The sequence below is a fragment of the Mobula hypostoma genome, chromosome 5 (assembly GCF_963921235.1).
Source record: "Mobula hypostoma chromosome 5, sMobHyp1.1, whole genome shotgun sequence".
In the NCBI taxonomy this organism is placed as follows: domain Eukaryota; kingdom Metazoa; phylum Chordata; class Chondrichthyes; order Myliobatiformes; family Myliobatidae; genus Mobula; species Mobula hypostoma.
In genome coordinates this window covers 33,843,402-33,868,726 of record NC_086101.1, presented here as the reverse complement: position 1 = coordinate 33,868,726, position 25,325 = coordinate 33,843,402, and the positions used below count along the sequence as shown (strand labels likewise).

Genomic DNA, 25,325 nt, shown 5'->3' with positions numbered 1-25,325 from the left:
CCTTACTCTCCCTCCCTCACCCCATCCCTCCCTCCATTCCCCCTCCCTCTCCCTGTCAGGAATGAGACAGTATCTGGGCTGAGACTGATGCCAGGCCCCGCCCCAATATGTCGACTGTCCATTTCCCTCCACAAGTAGCTGCCTGACTCCCCGAGTTCATCCAGCACTTTGTGTATTGCCCCGGATTCAGCAGTTTCTGCTGTTTCCGTGTATCTGGAGTAGCTCTGCTGGGAGTGAGACTGTATCCAGAGTAAGACAGCGTTTGAAGTAAGTGAGACTGTATCCGGAGTGAGGCTGCACTGAGAGTGAGTAACACTATATCTGGAACGAGGCTGTATTGAGAGTGAGATTGTACCGTCAGTGGGACTGTAACTGAAGCGAGGCTGTATTGAGATTGTCCCTGGGAGTGAAGCTGTATTGGGAGTGAGATTGTCCCTGGGAATGAGACTGCATACAGAGTGAGGCTGTATTGAGATTGTCCCTGGGAATGAGATTGTCTTTGGGAGTGAGGCTGTACTGAGAGTGAGATTGTCCCTGGGAGCGAAGCTGTCTTGTGAGTGAGACTGCCCCTGGCGTGGACCTGTTGGGAACGAGACTGTATCATCAGTGAGTCTATATTGTTGGCCTGGCTCAGCCCCACTCCTGCCAAAGCCGAAAGATGTGACCATCAAACATCCCTCTGTTGTGTTTTCCCAGGGCCGACCAGGAGTGCCGGGGCAAAGAGGACCCCAGGGACCCCCAGGACCCCGTGGCCAACAGGGAGAGGCTGGACACAAGGGAGCGAAAGGGGACCGGGGTGAGGAAGGGCTGCCAGGACCACCCGGAGACAAGGTGAGTGGGAGGTCTCCTGTTAACTGACCAGTGCAGGGGAGGCGCTGCAAAATCGCAGTGACGCTGAAGCGTAGGTCGTGCTCTCACAGGTGGGGGGGTGCGTTCCTTCAGGGGATGGAATATCTGGGGAGGGGTTGGGTGCTGCCCAAAAATAAAACTTTGAATATTGATCATTTATCTGTGACATCTCATCCACCAGGTTCAAGAACAGTTGTTAGCCTACAGCCATCAGGCTTCTGAGCGGGCAGAGTGGCATTTATCCCCAGGGTGCCCAATGGTATTGAAGCACCTCTGTCCCTCTGAACACTACTAGGCAGTCAGCCCAGGCAGGACCATCCGCTGCCCATCCCCGGGTCCACGGATCTTAGCCCATTAACTCGGGACATCTCCTCCCACCCTGCTGGGTGCCCTGGGATGCCTCAGACACTGGGCATGTTAGACACTGTTAGACCCCGGTGACTAACACCCCCCTCCCCCCCACCCCGTTGAATCTCCAGCCTCGGTGGGCAGTTGTTCACGAAGAAGGTGGGCAGTGGATTTTCCTGGAGCAGTGATAACAGAAGGTGCTCTAACTTACCGAAGCTAATTATTGTTTTTTTTTTAAAACAAAACAGGGACCGATGGGAGTGCCCGGATTTGCAGGGAATGACGGAATTCCGGTGAGTCACTGGTCCATGGATTCAGGATGCGGTGAGGACTAGAGGAGAGGGTGGTGGGAGACCTGGTTATTCTGTGGAGGTTCGAAGGGGAGAGAGGAGGGGAGCAGGGTCCAGGAATGGTGGGTCTGGATCGAGGATTATGAGGCTGGGTCACAGAGTCCAGGGTGGGGTTGCAGTAGCAAGCCTACGATCCTCCCCACACCAGGATGGCAGTGGACGATTGCCCTGTCCTGACCTTGAGGCTGGGGGCTGCTCGCCTGGTTTCTGCTGCTCAACCTCTGGGGGAGGGTGAGTGGCGTCAGTAGGAGGTTGAAGGAAGGGAGAGTCGGGGTGAGGGATGTGAAGCGGGGGAGGGAAAGGGTGGGGGATGGGGAGGGAGGGTGAGGGAGGTTGATTGAGGGTGTGAGAGAGAATGATGGGGAGGATGTGAGGGTGGTAGAGTGAGGGTGAGGAGGAGTAGGTGAGGGAGAAGGAAGGAGGATGAGGGAGGGGAGAGTGAGGAAGGGGAGAGGAGGGTAAGAGAGGGGAGAGTGAGGGAGAGAAGGGTGAGGGAGGGGAAGTAAGTGTCTATCGGTAAGTGGGACCTGGAGTTCCTTTCACTGTCAGAGAGGGGAGAGTGAGGGAGGGGAGAGTGAGGGAGGGGAAGGAAGTGTCTATCGGTAAGTGGGACCTGGAGTTCCTGTCACAGTAAGAGAGGGGAGAGTGAGGGAGGGGAGGGTGAGGGAGGGGAGGGTGAGGGAGTGGAGTTTGAGGGAGGGGAGGGTGAAGGAGGGGAGAGTGAGGGAGGGGAGGGTGAAGGACGGGAGAATGAGGGAGGGGAGAGTGAGGGAGGGGAGGGTGAGGGAGGGGAAGGAAGAGTTTATCGGTAAGTGGGACCTGAGGGAGGGGAGAGTGAGGGAGGGGAGGGTGAGGGAGGGGAAGGAAGCGTCTATCGGTAAGTGGGACCTGGAGTTCCTGTCACAGTAAGAGAGGGGAGAGTGAGGGAGGGGAGGATTGAGGGAGGGGAGAGTGAGGGAGGGGAAGGAAGTGTCTATCGGTAAGTGGGACCTGGAGTTCCTGTCACTGTAAGAGAAGGAAGGAGGGGAGGGTGAGGGGGGGAGAGTGAAGGAGGGGAGAGTGAGGGAGGGGAGGGTGAGGGAGGGGAGAGTGAAGGAGGGGAGGGTGAAGGAGGGGAGGGTGAAGGAGGGGAGTTTGAGGGAGGGGAGGGTGAAGGAGGGGAGAGTGAGGGAGGGGAGGATTGAGGGAGGGGAGGGTGAGGGAGGGGAGAGTGAGGGAGGGGAGAGTGAGGGAGGGGAGGGTGAGGGAGGGGAAGGAAGTGTCTGTCGGTAAGTGGGACCTGGAGTTCCTGTCACTGTAAGAGAAGGGAGAGTGAAGGAGGGGAGGGTGAGGGAGGGGAGAGTGAGGGAGGGGAGAGTGAAGGAGGGGAGGGTGAAGGAGGGGAGGGTGAAGGAGGGGAGAGTGAAGGAGGGGAGGGTGAGGGAGGGGAGAGTGAAGGAGGGGAGAGTGAGGGAGGGGAGAGTGAGGGAGGGGAGGGTGAAGGAGGGGAGAGTGAGGGAGGGGAGAGTGAGGGAGGGGAGGGTGAAGGAAGGGAGAGTGAGGGAGGGGAGAGTGAGGAAGGGGAGAGGAGGGTGAAGGAGGGGAGAGTGAGGGAGGGGAGGGTGAGGGAGGGGAAGGAAGTGTCTATCGGTAAGTGGGACCTGGAGTTCCTGTCACTGTAAGAGAGGGGAGAGTGAGGGAGGGGAGAGTGAGGGAGGGGAGAGTGAGGGAGGGGAGGGTGAGGGAGGGGAAAGAAGTGTCTATCGGTAAGTGGGACCTGGAGTTCCTGTCACAGTAAGAGAGGGGAGAGTGAGGGAGGGGAGAGTGAGGGAGGGGAAGGAAGCGTCTATCGGTAAGTGGGACCTGGAGTTCCTGTCACTGTAAGAGAGGGGAGAGTGAGGGAGGGGAGGGTGAGGGAGGGGAGAGTGAGGGAGGGGAGAGTGAGGGAGGGGAGGGTGAGGGAGGGGAAGGAAGTGTCTGTCGGTAAGTGGGACCTGGAGTTCCTGTCACTGTAAGAGAAGGGAGAGTGAGGGAGGGGAGGGTGAGGGAGGGGAGTTTGAGGGAGGGGGGGGGGGAGAGTGAAGGAGAGTGAGGAGGGAGAGGGTGAAGGACGGGAGAATGAGGGAGGGGAGAGTGAGGGAGGGGAGGGTGAGGGAGGGGAAGGAAGTGTTTATCGGTAAGTGGGACCTGAGGGAGGGGAGAGTGAGGGAGGGGAGGGTGAGGGAGGGGAAGGAAGCGTCTATCGGTAAGTGGGACCTGGAGTTCCTGTCACAGTAAGAGAGGGGAGAGTGAGGGAGGGGAGGATTGAGGGAGGGGAGAGTGAGGGAGGGGAAGGAAGTGTCTATCGGTAAGTGGGACCTGGAGTTCCTGTCACTGTAAGAGAAGGAAGGAGGGGAGGGTGAGGGGGGGAGAGTGAAGGAGGGGAGAGTGAGGGAGGGGAGGGTGAGGGAGGGGAGAGTGAAGGAGGGGAGGGTGAAGGAGGGGAGAGTGAGGGAGGGGAGGGTGAAGGAGGGGAGTTTGAGGGAGGGGAGGGTGAAGGAGGGGAGAGTGAGGGAGGGGAGGATTGAGGGAGGGGAGGGTGAGGGAGGGGAGAGTGAGGGAGGGGAGAGTGAGGGAGGGGAGGGTGAGGGAGGGGAAGGAAGTGTCTGTCGGTAAGTGGGACCTGGAGTTCCTGTCACTGTAAGAGAAGGGAGAGTGAAGGAGGGGAGGGTGAGGGAGGGGAGAGTGAGGGAGGGGAGAGTGAAGGAGAGTGAAGGAGGGGAGGGTGAAGGAGGGGAGAGTGAAGGAGGGGAGGGTGAGGGAGGGTGAGAGGGAGGGGAGAGTGAAGGAGGGGAGAGTGAGGGAGGGGAGAGTGAGGGAGGGTGAAGGAGGGAGAGTGAGGGAGGGGAGAGTGAGGGAGGGGAGGGTGAAGGAAGGGAGAGTGAGGGAGGGGAGAGTGAGGAAGGAGAGAGGAGGGTGAAGGAGGGGAGAGTGAGGGAGGGGAGGGTGAGGGAGGGGAAGGAAGTGTCTATCGGTAAGTGGGACCTGGAGTTCCTGTCACTGTAAGAGAGGGGAGAGTGAGGGAGGGGAGAGTGAGGGAGGGGAGAGTGAGGGAGGGGAGGGTGAGGGAGGGGAAAGAAGTGTCTATCGGTAAGTGGGACCTGGAGTTCCTGTCACAGTAAGAGAGGGGAGAGTGAGGGAGGGGAGAGTGAGGGAGGGGAAGGAAGCGTCTATCGGTAAGTGGGACCTGGAGTTCCTGTCACTGTAAGAGAGGGGAGAGTGAGGGAGGGGAGGGTGAGGGAGGGGAGAGTGAGGGAGGGGAGAGTGAGGGAGGGGAGGGTGAGGGAGGGGAAGGAAGTGTCTGTCGGTAAGTGGGACCTGGAGTTCCTGTCACTGTAAGAGAAGGGAGAGTGAGGGAGGGGAGGGTGAGGGAGGGGAGTTTGAGGGAGGGGAGATTGAAGGAGGGGAGAGTGAAGGAGGGGAGGGTGAGGGAGGGGAGAGTGAAGGAGGGGAGGGTGAAGGAGGGGAGAGTGAAGGAGGGGAGGGTGAAGGAGGGGAGAGTGAGGGAGGGGAGAGTGAGGGAGGGGAAGGAAGTGTCTATCGGTAAGTGGGACCTGGAGTTCCTGTCACAGTAAGAGAGGGGAGAGTGAGGGAGGGGAGGGTGAGGGAGGGGAGTTTGAGGGAGGGGAAGGAAGTGTCTGTCGGTAAGTGGGACCTGAGGGAGGGGAGAGTGAGGGAGGGGAGGGTGAGGGAGGGGAAGGAAGTGTCTGTCGGTAAGTGGGACCTGGAGTTCCTGTTACTGTAAGAGAGGGGAGAGTGAGGGAGGGGAGGGTGAGGGAGGGGAAGGAAGTGTCTATCGGTAAGTGGGACCTGGAGTTCCTGTCACAGTAAGAGAGGGGAGAGTGAGGGAGGGGAGGGTGAGGGAGGGGAGTTTGAGGGAGGGGAAGGAAGTGTCTGTCGGTAAGTGGGACCTGAGGGAGGGGAGAGTGAGGGAGGGGAGGGTGAGGGAGGGGAAGGAAGTGTCTGTCGGTAAGTGGGACCTGGAGTTCCTGTCACTGTAAGAGAAGGGAGAGTGAGGGAGGGGAGAGTGAGGGAGGGGAGAGGGGGGTGAAGGAGGGGAGGGTGAGGGAGGGGAGAGTGAAGGAGGGGAGGGTGAAGGAGGGGAGAGTGAAGGAGGGGAGGGTGAAGGAGGGGAGAGTGAGGGAGGGGAGAGTGAGGGAGGGGAAGGAAGTGTCTATCGGTAAGTGGGACCTGGAGTTCCTGTCACAGTAAGAGAGGGGAGAGTGAGGGAGGGGAGGGTGAGGGAGGGGAGTTTGAGGGAGGGGAGGGTGAAGGAGGGGAGAGTGAGGGAGGGGAGGGTGAAGGAGGGGAGTTTGAGGGAGGGGAGGGTGAAGGAGGGGAGAGTGAGGGAGGGGAGGGTGAAGGAGGGAGAATGAGGGAGGGGAGAGTGAGGGAGGGGAGGGTGAGGGAGGGGAAGGAAGTGTTTATCGGTTAGTGGGACCTGAGGGAGGGGAGAGTGAGGGAGGGGAGGGTGAGGGAGGGGAAGGAAGTGTCTATCGGTAAGTGGGACCTGGAGTTCCTGTCACAGTAAGAGAGGGGAGAGTGAGGGAGGGGAGGATTGAGGGAGGGGAGAGTGAGGGAGGGGAAGGAAGTGTCTATCGGTAAGTGGGACCTGGAGTTCCTGTCACTGTAAGAGAAGGAAGGAGGGGAGAGTGAGGGAGGGGAGGGTGAGGGAGGGGAGAGTGAAGGAGGGGAGGGTGAAGGAGGGGAGAGTGAGGGAGGGGAGGGTGAAGGAGGGGAGTTTGAGGGAGGGGAGGGTGAAGGAGGGGAGAGTGAGGGAGGGGAGGGTGAGGGAGGGGAAGGAAGTGTCTGTCGGTAAGTGGGACCTGGAGTTCCTGTCACTGTAAGAGAGGGGAGAGTGAGGGAGGGGAGGGTGAGGGAGGGGAAGGAAGTGTCTATCGGTAAGTGGGACCTGGAGTTCCTGTCACAGTAAGAGAGGGGAGAGTGAGGGAGGGGAGGGTGAGGGAGGGGAGTTTGAGGGAGGGGAAGGAAGTGTCTGTCGGTAAGTGGGACCTGAGGGAGGGGAGAGTGAGGGAGGGGAGGGTGAGGGAGGGGAAGGAAGTGTCTGTCGGTAAGTGGGACCTGGAGTTCCTGTCACTGTAAGAGAAGGGAGAGTGAGGGAGGGGAGAGTGAGGGAGGGGAGAGTGAGGGAGGGGAGAGTGAAGGAGGGGAGGGTGAGGGAGGGGAGAGTGAAGGAGGGGAGGGTGAAGGAGGGGAGAGTGAAGGAGGGGAGGGTGAAGGAGGGGAGAGTGAGGGAGGGGAAGGAAGTGTCTATCGGTAAGTGGGACCTGGAGTTCCTGTCACAGTAAGAGAGGGGAGAGTGAGGGAGGGGAGGGTGAGGGAGGGGAGTTTGAGGGAGGGGAGGGTGAAGGAGGGGAGAGTGAGGGAGGGGAGGGTGAAGGAGGGGAGTTTGAGGGAGGGGAGGGTGAAGGAGGGGAGAGTGAGGGAGGGGAGGGTGAAGGACGGGAGAATGAGGGAGGGGAGAGTGAGGGAGGGGAGGGTGAGGGAGGGGAAGGAAGTGTTTATCGGTAAGTGGGACCTGAGGGAGGGGAGAGTGAGGGAGGGGAGGGTGAGGGAGGGGAAGGAAGCGTCTATCGGTAAGTGGGACCTGGAGTTCCTGTCACAGTAAGAGAGGGGAGAGTGAGGGAGGGGAGGATTGAGGGAGGGGAGAGTGAGGGAGGGGAAGGAAGTGTCTATCGGTAAGTGGGACCTGGAGTTCCTGTCACTGTAAGAGAAGGAAGGAGGGGAGGGTGAGGGGGGGAGAGTGAAGGAGGGGAGAGTGAGGGAGGGGAGGGTGAGGGAGGGGAGAGTGAAGGAGGGGAGGGTGAAGGAGGGGAGAGTGAGGGAGGGGAGGGTGAAGGAGGGGAGTTTGAGGGAGGGGAGGGTGAAGGAGGGGAGAGTGAGGGAGGGGAGGGTGAGGGAGGGGAAGGAAGTGTCTGTCGGTAAGTGGGACCTGGAGTTCCTGTCACTGTAAGAGAGGGGAGAGTGAGGGAGGGGAGGGTGAGGGAGGGGAAGGAAGTGTCTATCGGTAAGTGGGACCTGGAGTTCCTGTCACAGTAAGAGAGGGGAGAGTGAGGGAGGGGAGGGTGAGGGAGGGGAGTTTGAGGGAGGGGAAGGAAGTGTCTGTCGGTAAGTGGGACCTGAGGGAGGGGAGAGTGAGGGAGGGGAGGGTGAGGGAGGGGACGGAACTGTCTGTCGGTAAGTGGGACCTGGAGTTCCTGTCACTGTAAGAGAAGGGAGAGTGAGGGAGGGGAGAGTGAGGGAGGGGAGAGTGAGGGAGGGGGAGAGTGAAGGAGGGGAGGGTGAGGGAGGGGAGAGTGAAGGAGGGGAGGGTGAAGGAGGGGAGAGTGAAGGAGGGGAGGGTGAAGGAGGGGAGAGTGAGGGAGGGGAGAGTGAGGGAGGGGAAGGAAGTGTCTATCGGTAAGTGGGACCTGGAGTTCCTGTCACAGTAAGAGAGGGGAGAGTGAGGGAGGGGAGGGTGAGGGAGGGGAGTTTGAGGGAGGGGAGGGTGAAGGAGGGGAGAGTGAGGGAGGGGAGGGTGAAGGAGGGGAGTTTGAGGGAGGGGAGGGTGAAGGACGGGAGAATGAGGGAGGGGAGAGTGAGGGAGGGGAGGGTGAAGGACGGGAGAATGAGGGAGGGGAGAGTGAGGGAGGGGAGGGTGAGGGAGGGGAAGGAAGTGTTTATCGGTAAGTGGGACCTGAGGGAGGGGAGCGTGAGGGAGGGGAGGGTGAGGGAGGGGAAGGAAGCGTCTATCGGTAAGTGGGACCTGGAGTTCCTGTCACAGTAAGAGAGGGGAGAGTGAGGGAGGGGAGGATTGAGGGAGGGGAGAGTGAGGGAGGGGAAGGAAGTGTCTATCGGTAAGTGGGACCTGGAGTTCCTGTCACTGTAAGAGAAGGAAGGAGGGGAGGGTGAGGGGGGGAGAGTGAAGGAGGGGAGAGTGAGGGAGGGGAGGGTGAGGGAGGGGAGAGTGAAGGAGGGGAGAGTGAGGGAGGGGAGGGTGAAGGAGGGGAGTTTGAGGGAGGGGAGGGTGAAGGAGGGGAGAGTGAGGGAGGGGAGGATTGAGGGAGGGGAGGGTGAGGGAGGGGAGAGTGAGGGAGGGGAGAGTGAGGGAGGGGAGGGTGAGGGAGGGGAAGGAAGTGTCTGTCGGTAAGTGGGACCTGGAGTTCCTGTCACTGTAAGAGAAGGGAGAGTGAGGGAGGGGAGGGTGAGGGAGGGGAGAGTGAAGGAGGGGAGGGTGAGGGAGGGGAGAGTGAAGGAGGGGAGGGTGAAGGAGGGGAGAGTGAAGGAGGGGAGGGTGAGGGAGGGGAGAGTGAAGGAGGGGAGGGTGAAGGAGGGGAGAGTGAAGGAGGGGAGGGTGAAGGAGGGGAGAGTGAGGGAGGGGAGGGTGAGGGAGGGGAAGGAAGTGTCTATCGGTAAGTGGGACCTGGAGTTCCTGTCACTGTAAGAGAGGGGAGAGTGAGGGAGGGGAGAGTGAGGGAGGGGAGGGTGAGGGAGGGGAAGGAAGTGTCTATCGGTAAGTGGGACCTGGAGTTCCTGTCACTGTAAGAGAGGGGAGAGTGAGGGAGGGGAGAGTGAGGGAGGGGAGAGTGAAGGAGGGGAGGGTGAGGGAGGGGAGAGTGAAGGAGGGGAGGGTGAAGGAAGGGAGAGTGAAGGAGGGGAGGGTGAAGGAGGGGAGAGTGAGGGAGGGGAGAGTGAGGGAGGGGAAGGAAGTGTCTATCGGTAAGTGGGACCTGGAGTTCCTGTCACAGTAAGAGAGGGGAGAGTGAGGGAGGGGAGGGTGAGGGAGGGGAGTTTGAGGGAGGGGAGGGTGAAGGAGGGGAGAGTGAGGGAGGGGAGGGTGAAGGAGGGGAGTTTGAGGGAGGGGAGGGTGAAGGAGGGGAGAGTGAGGGAGGGGAGGGTGAAGGACGGGAGAATGAGGGAGGGGAGAGTGAGGGAGGGGAGGATTGAGGGAGGGGAGGGTGAGGGAGGGGAGAGTGAGGGAGGGGAGAGTGAGGGAGTGGAGAGTGAGGGAGGGGAAGGAAGTGTCTATCGGTAAGTGGGACCTGGAGTTCCTGTCACTGTGCCACCTAGTGACTTGGCCAATGCCTCCTGTGTTAAAGGGTCACCCAGGGCAGCCAGGGCCACGAGGACCGGCCGGACTCGATGGCTGCAATGGGACCAGAGGAGACGTGGGTAGACAAGGAATACCAGGCCTCCCGGCTGCACCCGGACGACCTGTAAGTACCCCTCACCTGGGGAGGGTAGAAACATTTCCAGGACAAACTTCATAAAAAGGCCACCACACAAGCTGGGAAATGCCATTCAGTCCATTGTCCCTGTGAGACGAGCTACAGCTCTCTGCTGACTAACCTGTGCCCACCCTGCCTTCTGTAAGGACTCCGAGCCATTCTCCCACTTCCAGTGCTGATGCCCTGGCAGAGGCGACCAGTGCCTCTGCTTCCTCAGGAGGATAAAGAAACCTGGCGGCTCTCACCGATTTTTATAGATGCTGCACAGGCAGCATGATGGTTTGATAATGGTCACAGAGAGTTGGGGGCACAGCCCAGCACATCACGGACATCAGCCTCCCCTCCACAGACTCGGCGATACTTCCCGCTGCCTCAGGAAAGCACCTGGTAGCTCCCCGGTGCCAGGGTCCAGGATGTTTCAGATCGCGCCCAAGATATCCTGCAGTGGGAGGGAGGACAGCCAGAGGTTGTGGTACATATTGGTACAAATGACATAGGCAGGACCAGGGAAGAGGTCCTGAAAACAGACTACAGGGAGTTAGGAAGGAAGTTGAGAAGCGGGACCTCAAAGGTAGTAATCTCGGGATTACTGCCTGTGCCATGTGACAGTGGGAATAGGAATAGAATGAGGTGGAGGATAAATATGTGGCTGAGGGATTGGAGCAGGGGGCAGGGATTCAGATTTCTGAATCATTGGGACCTCTTTTGGGGCAGGAGTGACCTGTACAAAAAGGACTGGTTGCACTTGAATCCCAGGGGGACCAATATCCTGGCGGGGAGGTTTGCTAAGGCTATTGGGGAGAGTTTAAACTAGAATTGTTGGGGGGTGGGAACTGAACTGAAGAGACTGGGGAAGAGGAGGTTGGCTTACAAATAGAGAAAGCTTGTGGACAGTGCGAGATGGAGGATAGGCAGGTGTTAGAGAAGGGACGCGCTCAGACCAACGGTTTGAAATGTGTCTATTTTAACGCAAGGAATGTTGTGAACAAAGCAGATGAGCTTAGAGCGTGGATCAGTACTTGGAACTATGATGTTGTGGCCATTACAGAGACTTGGATGGCGTGAGGGACTGGAATGGTTACTTCAAGTGCCGGGTTTTAGATGTTTCAGAAAGGACAGGGAGGGAGGCAAAAGAGGTGGGGGCGTGGCACTGTTGGTCAGAGATAGTATCACAGCTGCAGTAAAGGTGGACGTCACGGAGGGATTGTCTACGGAGTCTCTGTGGGTGGAGGTTAGGAACAGGAAGGGGTCAATAACTTTACTGGGTGCTTTTTATAGGCCGCCCAATAGTAACAGGGATATTGAGGAGCAGATAGGGAAACAGATCCTGGAAAGATGTAATAATAACAGAATTGTCATGATGGGAGATTTTGATTTCCCAAATATCGATTGGCATCTCCCTAGAGCAAGGGGTTTAGATGGGGTGGAGTTTGTTAGGTGTGTTCAGGAAGGTTTTTTGACACAATATATAGATAGGCCTACAAGAGGAGAGTCTGTACTTGATCTGGTATTGAGAAATGAACCTGGTCAGGTGTCAGATCTCTCAGTGGGAGAGCATTTTGGAGATAGTGGTCATAATTCTATCTCCTTTACAATAGCATTAGAGAGATCGGATCGGGGTAGAAAAGCATTTAATTGGAGTAAGGGGCTATCAGGCAGGAAATTGGAAGCTTAATTTGGGAGCAGATGTTCTCAGGGAAAAGTACGGAAGAAATGTGGCAAAATGTTCAGAGGATATTTGTGTGGAGTTCTGCATAGGTATGTTCCATTGAGACAGGGAAGTTATGGTAGGGTGCAGGAACCGTGGTGTACAAAGGCTGTAATAAGTCTAGTCAAGAAGAAAAGAAAAGCTTACAAAAGGTTCAGAGAGCTAGGGAATGTTAGAGATCTAGAAGATTATAAGGCTAACGGGAAGGAGCTTAAGAAGGATATTAGGAGAGCCAGAAGGGGCCATGAGAAGGCCTTGGCGAGCAGGATTAAGGAAAACCCCAAGGCATTCTACAAGTATGTGAAGAGTAAGAGAATAAGACATGAGAGAATAGGACCTATCAAGTGTGTCAGTGGGAAAGTGTATATGTAACCGGAGGAAATAGCAGAGGTACTTAATGAATACTTTACTTCAGTATTCACTATGGAAAAGGATCTTGGTGATTGTAGTGATGACTTGCAGTGAACTGAAAAGCTTGAGCATGCAGATATTAAAAAAGAGGATGTGCTGGAGATTTGGAAAGCATCAAGTTGGATATGTCACCAGGACTCGATGAGATGTACCCCAGGCTACTGTGGAAGGCGAGGGAGGAGATTGCTGAGCCTCTGGAGATGATCTTTGCATCATCAATGGGGACGGGAGAGGTTCCGGAGGATTGGAGGGTTGCGGATGTTGTTCCTTTATTCAAGAAAGGGAGTAGAGACAGCCCAGGAAAATATAGACCAGTGAGTCTTACTTCAGTGGTTGGTAAGTTGATGGAGAAGATCCTGAGAGGCAGGATTTATGAACATTTGGAGATGTATAATATGATTAGGAATAGTCAGCATGGCTTTGTCAAGGGCAGGTCGTGCCTTACGAGCCTGATGGGATTTTTTGAGGATATGACTAAACACATTGATGAAGGAAGAGCAGTAGATGTAGTGTATATGGATTTCAGCAAGGCATTTGATAAGGTACCCCATGCAAGGCTTATTGAAAGTAAGGAGGCATGGGATCCAAGGGGACATTGCTTTGTGGATCCAGAACTGGCTTGCCCACAGAAGGCAAAGAGTGGTTGTAGACAGGTCATATTCTGCATGGAGGTCAGTCACCAGTAGTGTTCCTCAGGGATCTGTTCTGGGGCCCTTACTCTTCGTGATTTTTATAAATGACCTGGATGAGGAAGTGGAGGGATGGGTTAGTAAATTTGCTGATGACACAAAGGTTGGAGGTGTTGTGGATAGTGTGGAGGGCTGTCAGAGGTTACAGCGGGACATTAATAGGACGCAAAACTGGGCTGAGAAGTGGCAGATGGAGTTCAACCCAGATAAGTGTGAGGTGGTTCATTTTGGTAAGTCAAATATGATGGCAGAATTGTTGGCGCGTGGCCAAGTGGTTAAGGCGTTGATCTAGCGATCTGAAGGTCGCTAGTTCGAGCCTCAGCTGAGGTAGCATGTTGTGTCCTTGAGCAAGGCACTTAACCACACGTTGCTCTGCGACGACACCGGTGCCAAGCTGTATGGGTCCTAATGCCCTTCCCTTGGACAACATCGGTGTCATGGAGAGGGGAGACTTGCAGCATGGGCATCTGCCGGTCTTCCATACAACCTTGCCCAGGCCTGCGCCCTGGGAACCTTACAAGGCGCAAATCCATGGTCTCACGAGACTAACGGATGCCTGTGATGATAGTATTAATGGTAAGACTCTTGGCAGTGTGGGGGATCAGAGGGATCTTGGGGTCCGAGTCCGTAGGACGCTTAAAGCAGCTGTGCAGGTTGACTCTGTGGTTAAGAAGGCATATGGTGCATTGGCCTTCATCAATTGTGGGATTGAGTTTAAGAGCCGAGAGGTAATGTTGCAGCTGTATAGGACCCTGGTCAGACTCCACGTGGAGTACTGTGCTCAGTTCTGGTCGCCTCACTACAGGAAGGATGTGGAAACCACAGAAAGGGTGCAGAGGAGATTCACAAGGATGTTGCCTGGATTGGGGAGCATGCCTTATGAGAACAGGTTGAGTGAAGTCGGTGAACGTAGCAGGCCAGGCAGCATCTCTAGGAAGAGGTACAGTCAACATTTCGGGCCGGGACCCTTTGTCAGGACTAACTGAAAGAAGAGATAGTAAGAGATTTGAAAGTGGGAGGGGGAGGGGGAGGGGGAGATCCAAAATGATAGGAGAAGACAGGAGGGGAGGGGTGGATCTAAGAGCTGGAGAAGGGAGAGGATCATGGGATGGCAAGCCTGGGGAGAAAGAGGAGGGGGAGGGGAGCCTGGAGGGTGGAGAGCTGGCAAGGAGTTATAGTGAGAGGGACAGAGGGAGAAAAAAGAGAGAGAGAGAAAAAAAGGGGGACAATATATAAAATAAATAAATAAAGGATGGGGTGTGAAGGGGAAGAGGGGCATTAATGGAAGTTAGAGAAGTCAATGTTCATGCCATCAGGTTGGAGGCTACCCAGATGGAATATAAGGTGTTGTTCCTCCAACCTGAGTGTGGCTTCATCTTGACAGTAGAGGAGGCCGTGGATAGACATATCAGAATGGGAATGGGATGTGGAATTAAAATGTGTGGCCACTGGGAGATCCTGCTTTCTCTGGTGGACAGAGCGTAGGTGTTCAGCGAAACGGTCTCCCAGTCTGCGTCAGGTCTCGCCAATATATAAAAGGCCACATCGGGAGCACCGGACGCAGTATATCACCCCAGCTGACTCACAGGTGAAGTGTCGCCTCACTTGGAAGGACTGTCTGGGGCCCTGAATGGTGGTGAGGGAGGAAGTGTAAGGGCATGTGTAGCACTTGTTCCGCTTACAAGGATAAGTGCCGGGGATAAGTAATGACGGTGATGGATGGGGTTTGAAGGATGTGACGAGTAGGAATGAGGGTGAAGTGCAATGGAATGAGAGTGTGAGGTGTGGGGATGAGGTGATTGGTGAGGGTTTGAAGGAAGTGATAGATGGGATGTGGTGGGATGAGAGTGTGAGGTGTGGGGATGAGGTGATTGGTGAGGGTTTGAAGGAAGTGATAGATGGGATGTGGTGGGAAGAGAGTGTGAGGTGTGGGGATGAGGTGGGAATGGTGAGAGTTTGAAGGAAGTGATAGATGGGATGTGGTGTGATGAGAGTGTGAGGTGTGGGGATGAGGAGATTGGTGAGGGTTTGAAGGAAGTGATAGATGGGATGTGGTGGGAAGAGAGTGTGAGGTGTGGGGATGAGGTGATCGGGGAGGGTTTGAAGGAAGTGATAGATGGGATGTGGTGTGATGAGAGTGTGAGGTGTGGGGATGAGGTGATTGGTGAGGGTTTGAAGGAAGTGATAGATGGGATGTGGTGTGATGAGAGTGTGAGGTGTGGGGATGAGGTGATTGGTGAGGGTTTGAAGGAAGTGATAGATGGGATGTGGTGTGATGAGAGTGTGAGGTGTGGGGATGAGGTGATTGGGGAGGGTTTGAAGGAAGTGATCAATGGGATGTGGTGGGATGAGAGTGTGAGGTGTGGGGATGAGGTGATTGGTGAGGGTTTGAAGGAAGTGATAGATGGGATGTGGTGTGATGAGAGTGTGAGGTGTGGGGATGAGGTGATCGGGGAGGGTTTGAAGGAAGTGATAGATGGGATGTGGTGGAATGAGAGTGTGAGGTGTGGGGATGAGGTGATCGGGGAGGGTTTGAAGGAAGTGATAGATGGGATGTGGTGTGATGAGAGTGTGAGGTGTGGGGATGAGGTGATTGGTGAGGGTTTGAAGGAAGTGATCAATGGGATGTGGTGGGATGAGAGTGTGAGGTGTGGGGATGAGGTGATTGGTGAGGGTTTGAAGGAAGTGATAGATGGGATGTGGTGTGATGAGAGTGTGAGGTGTGGGGATGAGGTGATTGGGGAGGGTTTGAAGGAAGTGATAGATGGGATGTGGTGGAATGAGAGTGTGAGGTGTGGGGATGAGGTGATCGGGGAGGGTTTGAAGGAAGTGATAGATGGGATGTGGTGGAATGAGAGTGTGAGGTGTGGGGATGAGGTGATCGGGGAGGGTTTGAAGGAAGTGATAGATGGGATGTGGTGTGATGAGAGTGTGAGGTGTGGGGATGAGGTGATTGGTGAGGGTTTGAAGGAAGTGATCAATGGGATGTGGTGGGATGAGAGTGTGAGGTGTGGGGATGAGGTGATTGGTGAGGGTTTGAAGGAAGTGATAGATGGGATGTGGTGGGATGAGAGTGTGAGGTGTGGGGATGAGGTGATTGGGGAGGGTTTGAAGGAGGTGATAGATGGGATGTGGTGGAATGAGAGTGTGAGGTGTGGGGATGAGGTGATCGGGGAGGGTTTGAAGGAAGTGATAGATGGGATGTGGTGTGATGAGAGTGTGAGGTGTGGGGATGAGGTGATTGGGGAGGGTTTGAAGGAAGTGATAGATTGGATGTGGTGGGATGAGACTGTGAGGTGTGGGGATGAGGTGATTGGGGAGGGTTTGAAGGAAGTGATAGATGGGATGTGGTGGAATGAGAGTGTGAGGTGTGGGGATGAGGTGATCGGGGAGGGTTTGAAGGAAGTGATAGATGGGATGTGGTGTGATGAGAGTGTGAGGTGTGGGGATGAGGTGATTGGTGAGGGTTTGAAGGAAGTGATCAATGGGATGTGGTGGGATGAGAGTGTGAGGTGTGGGGATGAGGTGATTGGTGAGGGTTTGAAGGAAGTGATCAATGGGATGTGGTGGGATGAGAGTGTGAGGTGTGGGGATGAGGTGATTGGGGAGGGTTTGAAGGAGGTGATAGATGGGATGTGGTGGAATGAGAGTGTGAGGTGTGGGGATGAGGTGATCGGGGAGGGTTTGAAGGAAGTGATAGATGGGATGTGGTGTGATGAGAGTGTGAGGTGTGGGGATGAGGTGATTGGGGAGGGTTTGAAGGAAGTGATAGATTGGATGTGGTGGGATGAGACTGTGAGGTGTGGGGATGAGGTGATTGGTGAGGGTTTGAAGGAAGTGATAGATGGGATGTGGTGTGATGAGAGTGTGAGGTGTGGGGATGAGGTGATTGGGGAGGGTTTGAAGGAAGTGATAGATGGGATGTGGTGGGATGAGACTGTGAGGTGTAGGGAGGTAAGAGTGTGGATTCACTCTGAACATAATAGGGGAACTAGTTCTGCAGAGTGTACGCAGGATCTGTGGAACCACTACAGCACTTGGCACTACAGGAGAAGGTGGGACCCTGGGAATCCCATCAGGAATTGTGGATTCTGGGACAGGGCGAATGAATCCCAGGATAGGGGTGTGATGGGAGGTGTGCAGGTGAAATGTCTGGAATGCCACAGAGACGAACGCTGAGAGTTTGATATTGTTGTACATTGTGTCACAGGGTGCTGATGGAGTGAAGGGACAGAAAGGTGAACCATTCCTCGTTACAATGAATGGGAAAAGCAACAGGGTGAGTGATGGGCATTGGCGGGGAATGGTGGGGAATTGTGGGGAGCGATGGGGAATGGTAGGGAGTGATGGGGAATGGTGGGGAATGGTAGGGAATGGTAGGGAGTGATGGGGAATGGTGGGGAGTGATGGGGAATAGTGGGGAATGGTGTGGAGTGATTGGGAATGGTGAGGAATGGTTGGAAGAGCTGGGGAATGATGGTTCTGATGGAGATCCTGTTATTCAGAACTCATTCCCCTGCCTTTCCTCAACAGCCAGTCAGATCGCCAACACCCAGTTAACCCAGGTTTACAGAATGGAAATGGATTTAAGGTCTATCGAATGCAAGCTCCTCAGACTTTGGAACTTTGAACTGCACAAGAGTTTTAGGCACATAGAAAATTCTGTAAAATGAAGATAGTTTAAAATAATGAAATGAAAATTTTCTAAATATCAACAGTTTACTATAAAGAGCAGTAAACGGTAAAAAACTAAATCAAATCAATAATTGGTGTGGCCATCCTTCACCTTGGTACAGTTTTGTGCAGTTTAATAATAAACCAACTGGTAGGTTGTTCCGAGCATCTTGGAGAACTTGCCACAGTCCTTCGTCAGACTTTGGCTGTCTCGCTTGCTTCTGTCTCTCCAGATAATCCCAGACATCTTTGATGATATAGACATCAGGGCTCTTTGCAGGCCATAACACCTAAAACCATATTAAAAAAATCCAAGACTTTAGCACAGTACTGTAAGTTTGACAAACATGTCAATAAAGGAGCTAAACTCTTTATATCCAAGCTCTGTTAATTGGGTGTGTGCCTCCTGTCGGTGTTCTCAGCCGCCTGTGCTGGAGTGAGCAGGGGTGTGTGATGTGCCCCACCATTGACTGCACCTTCCCATCGGCCTGTTGACCCTGATGGTCCCCTCAGTTGCCCCATGCCTGTCTGTGGTTTGGACAATCACAGTGCGGGCAGCTTGCCCCTCGCACACAGTCCTGACCCTGGCGATAGTCCAGTTGAAGGCATGACCCTTGGAGGAGATGCTGCTTGCTAACCTTTTTGTCTCCGCAGGGCCGCCCTGGTGATCCCGGACTTCCTGGTCAGCTGGTGAGTGCTGGGGTTTGGGGATTTTGTGGAGGGGGGGGCTAATCAATTGGTAGGTGCTACCCTGTCCCCATCTACATGATCTTCTCGAGCTCCTCAGATGGTCCTTCTGTCAACCCAGACCAAACACCCAGCCAGCAAATAGAGATGATGGCATCCTCAGTTACTCAGACACAGTGAATGTAACTTCCAAAACCTCCCCTCCCTTAAACACGCCTCCCTTGAACACACCTCCCACCAGCAATCCTCCCCACAAACACACCAATCCACCATAACCCCTCCCCACCTACACCCTTGCTCAACAACACACCCTCACACTAAAACTCTTCCCCATCTAACCCAATCCCCCTTCCCCACCAAGAACCCTCCCACCAAAAACCCTTCCTGCCAACACACCCTCCCACCAACACCCACCCCCCCACCAATGCCCCTCCCCAGGAACACCCCTTCCTCCAACATTCCTCCCTGCCAACACACCTCCCCAGCAACACCCCTCCATATTAGCATTCCTCCCCACTGACACCCTTCCTCTCTCCCCACTAGCACCCCTCCCTTCCCACTAAACTCTCCCTCCCATCCACCCCTCTCCCCTCCCTCCCCACCAAATCTCCCCCTTGTGGGAGGGCCCCACTGACCCACCTCCCTCCTCACTGACACCTCCCTCCCTCCCCGCTGACCCCTCCGACTTTCTGGCCACACTGCGGAGTGCCATACTGCTTCAGGGACAGTTGAGTGGAGCCTGGTGCGAGCTGCCGTGGGAGTGTTGTGGGACCCTGCTATGTACAAGAGACACCTGTAAAGTCTGCTCTCCATGTAAATGCTCGACTTTGCTTCCTTTCCAGGGTGATCAAGGAGCCCCCGGTCAGCCTGGTTACAGAGGTATCCGAGGATATCCTGGGCCACAGGTACGTGGTGGGATCGGGATGGTTCTACCCTCTGAATGCTGAGATTCCGGTGGTTTGCCGGGATATGTCCTGTGATTGTCTGCTCACTCTCTGCATCTTTGTCCACAGGGACCTCCTGGGCCTCCAGGTGCTCGAGGACCAAAGGTAAGGCCATCTATCCGGTCATTGTCTGTAGAGGTAACCCCTCCTCCCACCATCTCCTGTCCCACACAATATCAGCCCATCTGCGCACTCCTCCGGCAGCTGAGCTCTTTGCATTCCCACTAACATCCCCCACCAAACTCTTCCTCCATAAAAACTCTTCTCCCCTGTAACTTCTCCCTCCTAACGTCTCCTTTCCTATCCTTTCCCCAACCTCTTTCTCCCTAACCTCTCCCCCAGATTCTCCTTCCCTATCCTCTCCCCCTAACTTTTCCTTCTCTACCCTCTCCCTCCCTAACCTCTCCACCTCCGTCCTTTCTTGGCCCGAGTTAGCATCTCCCTCCTGGTTCCCCGGGCATTTTCCCATTGGTTGCACATGGCAGGTAATGTGGTTGGGTCGCGGAAGGGAGTGAATCCCCAGGAATGAACGGTTTGTCCCGCGGGGACCATTCTCTGGGGCAGAGGGAACGGTTTCAGTCTTCCTGCAGCGGCCCCCGCTTCCCGCAGACAGGCCCAAGTCATCCTCCCTGCTGCCTTTGACACAATTTGTCCTGCCATTGGAGTGATTTTCCCTTCACTCTCTGAAGTGGATTAGTGTAATGTTTATAAGACCATAAGACATAGGAGCAGAATTAGGCCATTTGGCCCATCGAGTCTGCTCCGCCATTCAATCGTGACTGACCTTTTTCTGCCCTGATCAACCCGCTCCCCAGCCTTCTCCCCGTAACCTTTGATGTCATATCTAATCAAGAATCGATCAAACTCTGCCTCAAATTCCCCCCAAAACCCGGCCTCCACAGCTGCCTGTGGTAATAAATTCCACAAATTCACCACCCTTTGGCTAAAGAAATTTTTCCACATCCCTGTTTTAAATGGACACCCCTCTATCCTGAGGCTGTGCCTCTTGTCCTAGACTCTCCCATCATGGGAAACATGCCTTCCACATCTACCATGACTAGGCCTTTCAACATTCGAAAGGTTTCAATGAGATCCCACCTCATCCTTCTGAATTCCAGCGAGTACAGACCCAGAGCCATCAACCGTTCCTCATATGATAACCCTTTCATTCCCAAAATCATCCTTGTGAACCTCCTCTGGACCCTCTCCAATGCCAGCACATCTTTTCTTAGATAAGGAGGCCAAAACTGTTCACAATTCTCAAGGTGAGGCCTCACCAGTGCCTTATAAAGCCTCAGCATCACATCCTTGCTCTTGTATTCTAGACCTCTTGAAATGAATGCTAACATTGCATTTGCCTTCCTCAGCACCAACTCGACCTGCAAGTTAACCTTTAGGTTGTTCTGCACAAGGACTCCCAAGTCCCTTTGCATCTCAGATTTTTGGATTTTCTCCCCTTTTAGAAAATAGTCTGCACATTTATTTCTTATACCAAAGTGCAGGACCATGCATTTTCCAACCTTGTATTTCATTTGCCACTCTCTTGCTCATTCTCCGAATTGTGTAAGTCCTTCTGCAGCCTACCTGTTTCCTCAATACTACCTGCCCCTCCACCAATCTTCATATCATCTGCAAACTTGGCAACAAAGCCATCTATTCCATCATCTAAATCACTGATATACAGCATAATAAGAAGTGGTCCCAACACCAACCCCTGCGGAACACGACTAGTCACAGGCAGCCAACCAGAAAAGGATCCTTTTATTCCCACTCACTGCCAACTACCAATCAGCCAATGCTCTAACCATGCCTGTAACTTTCCTGTAATACCATGGGCTCTTAACTTGGTAAGCAGTCTCATGTGTGGCACCTTGTCAAAGGCCTTCTGAAAGTCATCCACTACATTCCTTTTATCTATCCTACTTGTAATCTCCTCAAAGAATTTCATCAAGTTCATCAGGCAAGATTTTCCCTTGAGGAAACCATGCTAACTTTTTCCTATCTTGTCCTGTGTCACCAAGTACTCCATAACCTCATCCTCCAACAATTGACTCCAACTTCTCCCAAACACTGAGGTCAGGCTAACTGGTCCATAATTTACTTTCTGCTGTATTCCTCCTTTCTTAAAGAGTGGAGTGACATTTGCAATTTTCCAGTTGTCTGGCCTCATGCCAGAGTCCAATGATTTTCTAGAGATCATTACTAAAGTCACCACAATCTCTACCACTATCTCTTTCAGAACCCTAGGGTGCAGTTCATCTGGTCCGGGTGACTTATGTACCCTTAAGTCTTTTAGCTTTTTGAGCACCTTCTCCCTTGTAATAGTAACTGCACTCTCTTCTCTTCCCTCACATCCTTCATCATCTGGCACGCTGCTAGAGTCTTCCACAGTGAAGACTAATGCAAAGTACCCATTTAGTTCATCTGCCATCTCCTTGTCTCCACTATTATTTCTCCGGCCTCATTTTCTAGCGTTCTATATCCACTTCCATCACTCTTATTTTTCACATTTCTGAAAAAACTTTTACTGTCCACTTTGATAATGTTTGTTAGCTTGTATTCATATTTCATCTTTTCCCTCCTAATGATTATTTTAGTTGCTCTCTGTAGGTTTTAAAAGTTTCTCAATCCTCCGTCTTCCCACTAATTTTTGCTTTGTTGTATTCCCTCTGTTTTGCTTTCACAATTGCTTTGATTTCCCTTGTCAGCCATGGTTGTACTATTTTGTCATTTGAGTATTTCTTTGTTTTTGGAATACGTCTATCCTGCACCTTCCTTATTTTCCCTAGAAACTCTGCCATTGCTGCTCTGCTGTCATCCCTGCCAACATTTCCTTCCAATTTACTGTGGCCAACTCCTCTCTCATATCACTGTAATTACCTTTACTCCATTCAAATACTGCTACATCAGACTTTACTTTCTCCCTTTCAAGTTTCAAGTTGAACTCAATCATATTGTGATCACTGGTTCCGAAGGGTTCTTTTCCCTTAAGTTCCCTAATCACCTCTGGTTCATTACATAATACGCAATCTAGTATAGCGGATCCCCTAGTAGGCTCAACGACAAACTGCTCTAAAAAGCCATTTCATAGGCATTCAACAAACTCACTCTCTTGAGATCCATTTCCAACCTGATTTTTCCATTCAACCTGTGAAATCTCCCATGACTATCATAACATTGCCCTTTTGACATGCCTTTTCTATTTCCTGTTCTAATCTGTGGTCCACATCCCAGCTGCTGTTGGGAGACCTGCATATAACTGCCATCAGGGTCCTTTTGCCCTTGCAGTTTCTTAACTCAACCCACAAGGATTCAACATCTTCCAATCCTATGTCACATCTTTCTACTGATTGATACCATTCTTTACCAGCAGAGCCACACCACCCCCTCTGCCTACCTTCCTATCCCTCCGATACAACTTTGGAAACTCAGCTCCCAACTACAACCATCCTTCAGCCATGATTCAGTGATATCCACAACATCATACCTGACAATCTGTAATATTGCAACAAGACCATCCAGCTATCTCTTGTACTCCATGCTTTGAAATATGACACTTTGAGTGTTACATTTGCCACCCTTTTTGATTCTGTATCCCTAGAGCACTGAATCTCATTCTGCTGGCTGCAATTTTGTCCTATCATCTGCCTACCCTTCCTGACAGTCTGACCACACGTTATCTTTGCTTTTATGCTATCCCTCCTATCCTGAGTCTCTTCACGAGTGCACAGGATACCACAGATTGAGGCCATTTCAGCCAAACCAATCAGTGCTGGTCAACGAAGGGCTGGCAGCTTCCATCACCAGCTCACAGAGATCGCTTGGGTAACCACCATCTCAGCCTCCTCCCACCATACCCCACACCTTTACGACTCAGTGGGAACTATATGATCATCAACTGCTCTGGTGCTGCACAGGTGCCCCAGTTCTGCATGTGTGGGCGGTGCATGGTGTTAACTTTTGTTGTCCCAGTGCATCAGGTCACAGAACTCCCACCAGATACTTCCCACCACACATACGGTCCCTGCAGAACCAACGTGCCCCATCAGACATGCAATGACACGTGTCCTCATGCAGCCTGCACGAAAATGGCATCGTATCGTTGCAACCCGCTGGGTTAAAAGCCCTCTCCCCATTCGACTTTGCAACCTTGACATTGCGTCAGTGTGTCTGAAGCCTAAGTTCCTCCTCCCCACCTCCCACACCCCTAGTCAGAGGCTCCTCTCTGGGTACTGGGTGAGAGGGAGCCCAGGCCGGGCCTGGGTGGTCAGAGAGCTGGGAGCCTCTCCTCACCTCCCCACCTCCCACACCCCTAGTCAGAGACTTCTCTCTGGGTGCTGGGTGAGAGGGAGCCCAGGCCAGGCCTGGGTGGTCAGAGAGCTGGGAGCCTCTCCTCACCTGTCCCCCCACTCTCGGCTCTCCTTCCTCGCACCTCTGTCCCTACAGTGGAGGCTTGTGGTGAGTGGTCTGTTGGACAAAAGTTTTTAAAAAAAGATTAGCTTTATTTGCACGTGTGCATTGAAACATATGGTGAAATGAGTCATTTGCATCAATGACCAGCACAGCCCGGGGATGTGCTGGGGGCAGCCCACAAGTGTGTCAGCATACTTCTGCACCCACATTGCCTGCCAAAATGTACTAACCAGTAAGTCTTTGGAATGTGGGAGCAGACCAAAGCACCCAGTGGAGACCCCCGCGGTCACGGCGAGAACGTACAAACTCCTTATAGGCAGAATAGGGAATTAAACCCGGATCGGTGAGCACTGAAGCATTATGCCAGCCGGTCGCAGTTGACGCTGGTGGAGGTAGCAGGTGCAGGCGGGGGCAAGAGTTTCTTTGGAGCACTGCACATCACTACGACTGATCATCGAAATTTATTGGGATCGCTCTGTGCACACATGCGCAGGGTTCCGGCAGGGCCTCATTTGGGTGGCTGGGGCTGTGAAATGGTGCCTGTGACACTAACGCTGTTCATGCTGGTTGTTCCACAGGGAAACGACGCGGTCGGCTTCCAGGGTCCGAAGGGGGAGAAGGTGAGTGATTGTGCTGGTGTGGGGGCAGCAGCTGGGTCGAGTGGCAAACACAGGACGTGGTCTCCCGCATCCGTCAGTCTGCTCAGCGCAGACCTTCACCCATTCAGTCCTGCACCCTCTTCACTGACCGTTGGACTGGGAGAGATGGGCGGAAATAGCCAGAGGTTGGAGACGGGAGGGGTGGGGGGAGGTGGGAAGTGGGACGTATAAAGTGCAGAGCGGCAGAGAGAGGGCGAGCAGGGCGAAGAGTGAGGCAGCTGAGAGAGGGAAGAATCAGAGAGTGAGGGGTCAGAGAGAGGGTATGAAATCCAGTACAGGTTTCCCGCGCCATCTGAAGGTAGAGCGTTCCTGTGGAACAATTCATAAGCTGGAATGTCATAAAGCGAAGAAGCAATTACCATTTATTTATATGGGAAAAATTTGTGAGCGTTCGCAGACCCAAAAATAACCTACCAAATCATGCCAAATAACACATAAAACCTAAAATAACAGTAACATATCGTAAAAGCAGAAATGATATGATAAAGACGCAGCCTATATAAAGTAGAAATACTTTTCCACAATCATTGCTGCACTGTTCTCGGTAGCGAAAATCTCACGCAAGCGCTGTCGGCAAAAACACGGCGCAAGCGCTCTCCAGTAACCTTTAAGCTATGAAGCTGTCAAATCATAGCAAATAACACGTAAAAATACACAGCCGATATAAAGTAGAAATAATGTATGTACAATGTAGAATCACTTACGGGAATTGGGAAGACATTGAGCACACTGATGATGATGTGTTAGGCTGAGTCGTCGCAGGTTGGGGTGGTGCAGTGGGTCCCACCCTCCGGGCAGCAACCCGATACCGTGAAGCATGCAGGAGTACAGCGGTAGCCGGGACGCACTCAGCAATCGCCTCTGATCTGGGCCGACATTTACGTGTCGGGTGGCACCTAATTAATTAGTTTGTTTATTTTGGCTTTTTTCTTAAAGATGTGCTGGATGCCTCCCGGCTACCGCTGCATTCTCCGTGGATCGGTATCTGTACGCGGCCCGGGGGTCGGGACCACTGGGGTGGTGGGACACGGGGGTGTCATCTGTTTCCATGAGGGCAGGCAGGTCATCTTCTCCGATGTCTGCCTGCCTCGATGTTGAAGGTTGAGGTTCATCGTCTGCTGTGGCTGATATGGAAGGCTTGCTTGACTGCTTAGCCTCATGCATTTTTCTATCATACAGTTCTTTGTAAGGACTCAAACCATCCTGCAAATATGCCCTAAACCGACATACCCTTTCAAAATTAAAGTCGTACTTTATCATTGCAGCAAAAATCTCACGTAGTTGCCTCACGTTCAGTTTCTGGACGACTTCACTTTCGTTACTGCGTTCAGTTTCGATTGTTATCCT

At 53.6% G+C, this 25,325-nt stretch overlaps 1 protein-coding gene across 4 annotated transcripts in view; it reads left to right on the top strand.

Moving 5' to 3' along the window:
* The window catches only part of LOC134346743 (collagen alpha-6(IV) chain-like), a 182,010-nt gene that overhangs the window by 79,639 nt on the left and 77,046 nt on the right, over positions 1-25,325 (top strand). For all 4 annotated transcript variants that reach the window (XM_063048336.1, XM_063048335.1, XM_063048337.1 and 1 more), the window contains exons 5-12: positions 697-831; positions 1,446-1,490; positions 9,665-9,781; positions 16,812-16,880; positions 17,930-17,965; positions 18,805-18,867; positions 18,976-19,011; positions 23,898-23,939. In XM_063048336.1, the coding sequence (XP_062904406.1) occupies positions 697-831; positions 1,446-1,490; positions 9,665-9,781; positions 16,812-16,880; positions 17,930-17,965; positions 18,805-18,867; positions 18,976-19,011; positions 23,898-23,939 (543 nt within the window). The remainder of the gene's footprint in view (positions 1-696; positions 832-1,445; positions 1,491-9,664; positions 9,782-16,811; positions 16,881-17,929; positions 17,966-18,804; positions 18,868-18,975; positions 19,012-23,897; positions 23,940-25,325) is intronic.